Source organism: Sprattus sprattus (genome assembly GCF_963457725.1).
Source record: "Sprattus sprattus genome assembly, chromosome: 6".
NCBI lineage: Eukaryota > Metazoa > Chordata > Actinopteri > Clupeiformes > Clupeidae > Sprattus > Sprattus sprattus.
Window position 1 is genome coordinate 11961601 of NC_137925.1, and position 10621 is coordinate 11972221.

The 10621-nt window shown below is 41.5% G+C and overlaps 1 protein-coding gene across 1 annotated transcript; it reads right to left on the minus strand.

Moving 5' to 3' along the window:
- Positions 1 to 287: 287 nt before the first annotated feature.
- LOC308367001 (NXPE family member 3-like) lies at positions 288 to 8576 on the minus strand (the record flags this gene model as incomplete). Its single annotated transcript, XM_080840823.1, has 8 exons — positions 288 to 482; positions 3829 to 4166; positions 4588 to 4791; positions 4935 to 5005; positions 5491 to 5909; positions 6855 to 7256; positions 7895 to 7962; positions 8534 to 8576. 8 exons carry the CDS (start codon positions 8574 to 8576, stop codon positions 288 to 290), a joined length of 1740 nt encoding a protein of 579 aa, XP_080696949.1.
- Between the last annotated feature and the right edge of the window lie 2045 nt (positions 8577 to 10621).

Genomic DNA, 10621 nt, shown 5'->3' on the forward strand with positions numbered 1-10621 from the left:
ACAGGATTTAACTGATGTTTGTGTTCTATGTTTAGTGTTAGTTCAGGCTGTTGTGTCGTGATTGACAGGCAGATATGGCTCATTGGGTTCAGAGTTGTAGTCTCTCATGGTCTTTGTGTTTTACGTAAGGGTGTCAGAGGCCTGGAGTACTGTAGTGTTACCTCGGCCTGCATGCTCCTATGTCCGGCTGTGTGTCGGGTGTTTTGGAGTTGGGTGTGCTGAGTGGACCAGAGAGACAAACTGGAATCAGCGGGGCAGGAGTGGGGGTGAGAGGAAGGGCAGTGTCCTTACTTGGGGCAGATAAAGGACAGAAGAATGTCAATTTCGTTTTTAATGATAATTGGGGCAGGATGGATGTTCTCTTTGTTGTAGTGACAGGCGGTCATCTGCCACACGTCCAGGATGTAAACTCCCACGCCACGGAACGCTTCTCGCAGGATTTGATCCAGCTGCATGGCAAGCCAATCACTGCCACTGATATCCTGCAAAATACACACACACACACACACATTATAAGAGGAGCCCAGAGGCTCTTAGGCCCGTGCACATGGAGTCTAGTTTGCCTGAACCAGGATTCATTTTTCACACGGATCCAATCTTTAATCGCGTGCACACGAAGCCTGGTCAAGAGAAATTTGCGTGCACACGAACCCAGCAGATCGGATTTAATCCGCTGTAGTACATCCCCCACGCCTGTTGGTGGCACTTTTACGGTGCTAGAGACAACTGAAGAAAACGGAGAAGATAACAGGTGCATGCATATAAAGTGACAGAAGACATTAGTCAAGATCCAACTAGCAACGATTAGCCTAGCCGCATAGCCTACAATTAATCTGCACTGTAACACATTATCAGAGGTGTAAAAAGTACTGAAATATTGTACTCAAGTAAAAGTACCGTTACTTTGATGAAATTTGACTTAAGTAAAAGTAAAAGTACCCATCTAAAAATCTACTCAAGTAAAAGTAAAAAGTACTTAATTTAAAATGTACTTTAAGTAAAAGTTACTTAGTTACTTCCGAAAACTTGATGCGAGCCGCTCCTTTACGGTGCAAATAAGGACAAGGGGTCATAAATCCAATCCAAAAACAGTAATTTTTTATTAAAGTACAATACAAACATATATTATATTATTATTGTATTTATAAATATATAATCCTAATATTTACAAATATAATTGCAATGACATTAAACGTGTCAAACATTAAACATTTAACATGTGAACACAACATTTAAGAACTTTTGGCATTTAAGAACTATGTGAACATCTAAAGCTAAAATAAAAAGTAAAAATGCCGCTGTCCCACTGTATATTTACACTTTTGGTTTAACTTTGGTCCACCTTTAGACCACTAATCTAGAAACTTCTTATTAAGTCTGAGCAGCAGCTGATACTCAAGGTGAGCAGAGCTCATCCGAGCTCGCTTTGCCATGAACCGCAACGAAGCACAGCTGAAGAGTCGCTCGCAGGCAGCCGAGGCAGGTAGGCCAGTATTTAGTTTCAGGGAAAGTTTTTTTATATTTTGAAAGGAGTTCAGAAGATCCCTGAGACACAGGCTAGGTCCCCTTCTAATTCCCTTGTACCTTCTGACCTTCTGGACTTCATGGAGGAGAAGAAATCATCTTCATCGGATGAATCAACTTGCTCCACCCCAGCCTCTACCATCCGTCAAGGTTTTTTCTGACATAGACTAGACCTGTTCAATGACAAACCACATTTCAGACAAATAAGTATTGAGCTGCCATCAAGAGTGCATCATAACACAGACATAGCTATAAATAGCTACTTGAGATGACAGACCTACAGTATACAAAGAATTATAGCATTTATAACATTGTATTAGCTGAAAACAAATGGCGAGAACTACTGTAAACAATTGGTTGCAGTATGATATTAAACAATGAAAACATACCTGCTTCTATGATATCAGTCCTCTCAGTCCATCCAGTCTTGAACTTTGGTAGAAGGATTGCTGCTGCCAGTGGCGGCTGGTGACATTTTTTGAGGGGGGGCGCAGTTTGGCGGCGTGGTTTAAATTAGCACTCCACAATGAGAAGAAAACAGGTTTTGAGTAGAATATTTGTTACTGAGGTTAAAGCAAGCGTGCAGATAGCAAGCGTGCAGATTCCTACGTAAGGCGACAAGCATCCGTTAATAACTGCACAGCTGATTAGGTGATGCTAGCGTGTGTAACGTTGTAAGTAAGACTTTAGCCACACAAACACTGTTGTAAATACAATTAGTATTATGCTCATTTTAAGTCTTTTAGAGCTGGTGTTTGTGCTTTTAGGCTTGGAGTTATCCTGGCTGTCATGGAGATGACATAAGTAGCCCCGTTCGTTTGGCTGCTTAAAGGTGCAATAAGGATCAATTGTTATTCGCTAAAGGTATGCTAGCAGCTAAAACTAACGAAATCTCTTGAAATGTGCTGACTTTGACATTATGACAAACTAGTTACTCAACGACTGTCCTTACACAGTCAAACATCAAGCAAGTGCAACACAAGACTAAGCAAGACGGCAAATAAGCTACTTACTAGATCGGCAGAAGGTAAACAAGTCAGGTCGGCGGGCTGCGGCAGGCGAAACTACAGAACGCAGTTATATGCCTATCGACCCTGCTATGCCAATGGCACCGACGCGATTCTCCATATTAAATGTCATTGTAACGCCCCAATTTTTTTTAAGCTGTTATTTTAAGGTTAAACTGCTTATCCTAACCCTAATCCTGAAGCATAATTGTTGCATAATGTACCTTTAAAATGTAAATGTTTGGCTCGCTCCCTTTCATTAAAACTTTTTAACTGTTAGCTTGCTTTTCACAGATGAGGTAACGTTACCTACAAGCTAGCCTAGCTAACGTTAGGTAGATAAATGTCCAAAATTGAGACCGTTATGATCTGGTAAAATAAGCAAGCTGGCGCTGTAGTCATCATTGAGATTATCCCATTTAAAATGTTAGCCGTAGTCACTTGCTTATAATCGACCAGCAAGCTATCCATGGTGGTAGTTGTAAAGACTAATCTTATAATTTCTAATAACTTATGTCAAATAAGTTGACTAGCTAGCTAGTTACGCTAAAATCACCATGTTACACACAACACTAACATTGTAAACAATGTTAATATGTTATCTAGATTAGATAGTGAGGTAATAATAATACACAAGTATACTAATATTGTTTTTTCTTACTATAATGCACCCGGCCGGCAGAGTTAGTTTAGGTTCAGTTAATTAACTTTTGTTTTGTTAAGCACCTTCATAACCCCTACACACACACACAATCACACATCCAGCATGCAACACTACTGATACCACTGATGTTCACACCCCATCGTATGTTTTATTCTGTTCATTTCTACAATATATATACATATAATATATATATATACAATAGTTTATACTAATTCTACCCTCTGATTCCAGTTTCTTTATTGTGCGGACATTCATGCCTTAAGGTTCTGTAGTTATACATATAACCATCTGATACTAGCCAAGGTTAAGCATATTCATTTAGCAAACTGTATCTACCTTGGAGTGTTACAATATCAATTTATTCCATGTGTTCATCCTGGCAAATTGGTGGATCCAAATGTTATATATATATAAAAAAATGTATGATGTAATTTCTTTGTAATCATGCAAAATAATGTTAAGTGTATGGGTACATACATGCGATGAATTGAGTGGGCAGCGCGCCTTGTATTGAGTGGGCCGGTCTACAGTAACTCCCGGGCCACTTTTTCCCGCCCCTGCACACACTCACATGTGAGTCTAAACTGCCAGTTCCAGTGCATGTGGTAAGAGAAGGCTGCTCCCTGTGCTCACCTTGGGCCCTGTGTTTGCGGACTTGATGATGACCTTGGTCTCCGGCGCCCTCCTCAGCAGCGCCACGACTGCGCGGCGGACGTGCGACACCCGGTTGGCGTAGTAGGGTAGCGGGAAGTTGGTGAAGTGCGCATTCATGTTAAAGATGACGACAGTGTGCGGGCCCCCGGCCATCTCAAAGATCTCGTTGCTCATGTAGTGCAGTGACGCCACCGGGGCCTTGCGGCAGCGCAGAGGAAGTCCGTGCGAGCGGTAGTGCAGGTCGATGTTGTTCTGCACGTCCACGGCCATCAGGGGGCCCACCTGGTACTCGGAGTGGAGGTTCATAAGCTTCAGAGCTGTGAGAAACAATAGTGTGATAACCACGCCTTTGTTTGATGGGCAAACAGATAGTGGTGTTTATAAATATATATTAGTCAGTAAATACATGCATCCTAAATCTCTGACCCACTTACTATGTGAGTTCTATGTAAGTGGATCAGAGATTTAAGATGCATGTATTTACTGATTCCAAAATATAATTCAGACAGTGATATGATCATCTGATGATGATAATAATATTTATATATATGAAGGTAAAAATAATATAAAACAGGTTTGTCCCTCACTCCCATACCCAGTGCATTCTCTTCAATCTCATACTGTTTCAGGTGTTTTTTTGGTATTCATTTAACCAGTTCAGTCCCTGAAATGTAAACATCTTTAAAGAGAGAACTCCTTCTCCTGTGAGCAGCACCGTGTGATATTTGTGTGTCTTACTAGGCACGGCCTTGATGAGGAAGTCAAACCACTGTCTATTGGTGGAGTCTCCCATAATGTAGATGTGCTTGTCCTTCAGACACTGGGTTGTGTCATTCTCTGCAAAATGACGGGCGGCACACACAAACGACGTCCAGACGTTGTTCATGTAGAACCCTGATGGTACTGGTGTGGGCAGCCCAGGTTTACACGACTCTCTTACCCCTAAAGGAGAGACAGTATGGGAGCATGACGTGAGGGTTTTCATATGTGTGTGTTTGTGTGTGTATATGTGTATGCGTCCGTGTGTGTCTGTTTTGCGCCAGGGTTGCTCTGCAGTCAGTTCCAAAGAAAGTGGAAAAACATACCAATGGTTGTATTGGAGGCCATGACTGTAATCAGGCGTGAATCCCCCTTGAGCCAACGGTTGACATGTTGACTGTGGAGAGACAAAGCGCTCAGCATCCTGCAGCTTAACTTTCACAGCACCAAGGTCATAGGTTCAATACATAGGATGCATACCTGTGAGCATGCATACCTGTGAACATGCATACCTGTGAGCCCGCATACCTGTGAACATGCATACCTTTGAGCCTGCATACCTGTGAACATGCATACCTGTGAGCATGCATACCTGTGAGCACGCATACCTGTGAACATGCATACCTATGAGCCTGCATTCCTGTGAGCCTGCATACCTGTGCCTACTGAATGAATGAATTGAAATTGAAATGTTTAACTCTAACAAAATAATCAACAGAAGCAAAGCATGCATAACAATCTCTGCCTTTACCTCTACCAACCTGGCAACATCAAGTTGAGCATCAGAAACAACAGTTATAAAATATGTACATGATAACATGAATAACTGTATACCTAAATGATGCATAGCATCTCAATAAATACCAAACCCCTCTTGCTCACCTGTCCAGGAGTACCTTCTCCAGGGCTGTTAAGTGAACGGCGTTGCCACCCATGGAGTGGTACACCAGGGCGCTGCATGCCAGAATTTGGGGTTTGAGGCACTGCCACGTCAGCCCGATGTTGGCATCCTGGTACTCACAGCAGCAGTCCTTCTGGGCGGACCTCAGCACCACCCCCTCCCACTTGATGTTGCACACCACCGTCTCCTGCACACGAGCTCCCTGGGGGTCATTGCCCACGTAGAAGCCATGGAAGTAGACACGGTTGGAATCTGTGCTCCGGTGCCACCTGAGGACCTGCACGGCCTCGCTGGAGTGAATCAGGCGGACCGCCACCGACGCCTGGCCGGCCCACGGCAGGGTGAACCGGGCCGAGTAGGTACCGTTCTGGTGGTCCAGCACCTCTCCAAACACACTGGCCTAACATCCAGGGGGGGGAAAAGAAAGCATAAATACACTCATCAGAATGGAGTGACCTTTTGTACAGTAGAGACAAAGATGTTTTTCAATAACTGTGCTCCCTGTGGCGTAACTCATGGTGGGGGCGATGGGAAGATTTCCCATGGAGGACTCAGGGACGAAGCTGCTATATGGAAATATGGAGTGTCGCGAACTGATTCCCTGGTCATGCTGCTTATTAGGGTACTCACAGCAGAGCTGAGTGATTGGCAGTTGATCTCATTCAGACAATGTCAATGTCAAAAGCAAAGAAAGCGTTTCCATCATCATCTGTATGGACGAGATAATATCACAGCAGGGACAGATCCCAAGCCCCTCAGCGAGTCTCTCCTTAAGGCTCCCAAGTTCCTGCAGAGCTTGCTACTGGCATTCCAGAATTACAACCTAAGAGTTAACTACAAACTAAGACCAGAAATGTTGGCGAATGACACACTGAGCAGGGTTGTCACTTCAAGCACCCTCCCCGACCCCTTCACAGGCAGAGCACACAGTCTGTGGTATGGGGGGCGAACAGCTGGCGATTGAGCCCATTAATATGACTTATGATCTCAGACAGGAGACTGCTGCAGATACAGCAACACACAGATAACGGCAGTCAGTTGCAAGCCGTCAAGGCTACTATCCTGCAGGGTTGGCCTGTTGAAAAGTGTGAAACAGTTAGCTACAGAGAGTAGGCCACTGACCTATACTATTACATGCAGTTTTTCCAATGTTTTTGCAGGAAGGAAGGGTATGGCCCTAGCTTGTATATAATGGACCAAATGAGTGCTCAAGTGATTCTTGAATATATAGGCCTGGTGCTCCTCATGCTGTTATCAACCCATGAACAGATCTGTGGAAATTAAATAAAACTAAATAATGGAATAGGCTAAACTGCATGAATGGGATTTTTTTTAACAAAATTACCTGTAATTTGTCTGAATAAACCTTTGCCTGGAAGAAATCCCCTCCGTAGCTTTTTGGAGTTTTGGTAAAGTCCATGGCAATGATTGTGACGTGGAGCTCCTCCCCCACGAAGTAACTGCCCTTGAGGTCATTAATAATGAAGGCTGAGTGGCCTGGACTGGTGCTTATGCTTGCGGTGGTAATCTTGCGGTCCGGTCCGCCCCAGTGGACCAGCTTCAGCATCCGGCCCCACTCATCCGCACTGAAGCCCAGGTCATTTTTGGCGGATGCTGGAGAGACCTTTGGGTTGTTGAGCTTTGGTGTTTGGTCAGTGAGTCCGTCGGACCTTGGCATGTGCAGCTGCAGGAGGGGCCTGGGAAGAGGGCGGGCTTTCCTGTCTCCATAAGTGTATGACCACATCACCTAAACAGACATAAACAAACAAACAAAAAAACAGTAATTTCTCGCCCCAACATGCCCTGCATCATCCAGCAAAACCATGTCTGCTATTCTGCAGCAGAGAAATATCTAGGTGGACACCATACTTTGGGCCAGTTGTTGCACAATTAACATCATCAAATATACTCATTATCACCAGATACAGAAAAACTCTGACAATTATAGCAGCCTAGAGTTGTCAGGGTGCACAGGGCTACAATCTGAAACCCAACATTGCCAAACAGGTCCATGTTTACTACATGATTGCATAGCTGATGACAAATTAAACATCATAATACAACAACAAAGGTAACAGACAATGATTCAACTCTGTGTTAACTCTGAACTGGCATATTAACATTACGGACAAAAACAACAATTTTATTATTATTTACTATTTTAATATTTTCATGGTGATTTTGTGTTTTTCTATGTTTTGTTTCTGTTAATTTATTCTTCAGAGTTTGTGAATGCTACAGTTCTTCATTTCAAATGATGAAAGTGGTTTATCATAATTAAACAAGCACTAAGTGCATGCATCCTGTCAAATTGGTCTCTGTGCTTCAACACTATTCAAATAAAACAAAATAAAACATTATTTTAACAAACCAATATCAACCTACCCAGGAAAACAGAAGTCCGAGTAACACAATCAGAAAGCCATGCTGCAGGATCTGACCACACCCTAGTGCTAAAACAAGAAAGTTGAGTCAGTTAATCTTCATCAAAACTACAGTTATAACTCAATTTGTCTTCATCAAAACTACTATGGAATCAGATCAATGCCATAAATATTTTGTAATCTGTAATATAGATTTTGTATCTGTAATATAGATTTTGTATCTGTGAAACCATCTACACTTTCAAAACCTATCTACAGATACGGATTTCAAATACGAAATGTATCTACACTTTCAAAAACTATCTACACTTTCAAAAACTATCTTCAGATACGGATTTCAGTTACGGAATCTATATTACAGATACAAAATCTATATTACAGATTACAAAATATTTATGGCATTGATCTGATTTCATAAACTACACTACACACTGAGTTTGAAAACTATAATTGTACGTTAGTTTGTCTTCATACAAAAAAAATACAAGTGTAATTCAGGAAAGAAAGCTGTGAATAGGATTATTTAACACATGCTAAATCAGAGCTGTGTCCTCTTAGAGTACGGAGCCAACTTAATGACGCATTTAACTGGTTACATTTAGTCTACTGCAGAATTAATAACTTGACCACAACTACTCACGCCTGCGAACTTTGGGTATCCGTGTGTGGGTCTTTGATTGCATTCCACTTCTGATTGCTTTGCTAACCCTAACCCTCAAACTTCTCTTCAGTGTTTGTTGTGTCTTAGTGCCTTGAGAAGTGCTGGATGGACTGTGTTTTGTGGCAAAAACGTGTGTCTGTCCTTCATTTTCTATCGTAAGAATTCATAAACATCATTCTATCTGAGGTCATTGAAATGACAATATTCATTTACAGTTCCAAAACAAGGTCAGACGATAGTCTGGCGCCGAGCAAAACAGTCCCAGTCCCTGCTTCCTTTACTGCCATGAAACCCTAACATGTACAAGAGAATTTCAGTAAATCCATTTAAGGCATTTTGCACAGGTGAAAATATGTAATGGTTGATTGGACAGTAGTCTTTCACAAATACGTTTTTGTCACGTCTGCATCCACGGCATCTCTTAATGGTAGGACATATTTGGGGAGATAGTGGTTCAGGAGTTAGAGGAGTAATTTAGCGATCGGAAGGTTGGTAGTTTGATCCCGACTCCTCCTCACAAAGTGTTGATGTGTCCTTGAGGAAGACACTTAACCCCCAACCGCTCCCGATGTGCAGGTTGGCACCTTAGATTGTGTAATGAAGTAAAACATTTAAAATCTGTAAGGTAAGACAGGCATTTGACTAATGTTACATAGCACCATCTTACGGACACTTTTAGTTAATCTTTTGTGTAGTCTTATGCCATGATTCTGCAACATAAAAATACATAAAACCCTTTTTTATGATTAGGAGGCCACACACATTGTTTACATTTATGATATTGTTTACAATTATGGTATGAGCCCCATAGATTATTCTATGTAACAAGTACAATTCACTTCTTTTCACTGTGCAGGACGTGAGCTGAAGCTCAATAAATGATAGAAAATTGCAGATGAACTCAAAGAAGAATGGAAAGGTGTCTGAGGAACATTTGTTCACCACATGGTTACCCACTGTGTTATGGGAGTTTGTTTGTTGATTGGAATTATTTTTTTTAATGCTTATTAGAAAAGAAAAACAAAACAAAAAGTTCACTGCAAGTTGAAACTAGAGACAGACATTTAGAATATCAAAAGTGTGTTTCTTTTATTAAGGTAAAACTCAACACAAAAGCAAGACCATAATAGCTCCAGTAAAGATCTTGTAAAGAGATGACGGTTACATAAAGTGCAGATTAAAGTCAAACGTCAGCCAATAGCGGGCAAGATAAAACTCCTGTGAAACTTGTAAAGGACCAGGGTATGTGCAACAATGGCCAGTTCCCAAAAAAATGGAAAGGTCAGCAAATCTTTAGGCGACAGGCAAAGCTTGCTCTCGTCTGACTTTGCAAAATTAACACCAGCCTCTATTTCCTGATTTCCTGAGCCCAATTTTGTATCAGTGTGTAAAAGAATATATAATTATGTTCTCAAGACGTGTTCAGAATCAGATTGGTTTGTGAGGATGAATTTTTCAAACTTATTAGGCAGCAGACACTAAAGAGTTGAACACTCTCCAACCCAGGTAAAGAGAATTTCCTCCACAACACTTATTTTCAATAATGGTGACTATAATCCATGCCACTTCTGAATATTTCCATTTAACATTTACACTAAGGGTCATTATATAGCTTAGTTAAGTGGCATAACACATAGAATTATGTTGGCAAATGTCCTGTAATGTATTTTCTGCTTGTAACGTAGAATGGGCCTAAAATTGCCCACCCTCCTTCATCATCTAATTAATGGCAAATATACTCAATGTAAGCATAGGCCATAGCTGGTACCCTGATTGAAAACGCCATAACATCGTTGTTGGGCAGGAAACTAATAAACGATTAGAGCTGGGGTATCCAATAATTTAACTCTAACATTTTAGTGTGTTGATTGCAAGGCATGCAGGAACAGGACAAACATGCTATTCGATTACAAAATCACTATAAGCTAGAAGAACTAACCCACCTCCTTTTACTGAAGCTGTCAGGTGTGCTGAATAAATATCACGACCCTCATCAGAAAAAATATTTCGCACCTGTTCCTCATGCCACTCTAAGTGCTACCTGAAGTCAGTTAAGCACTTATCTTT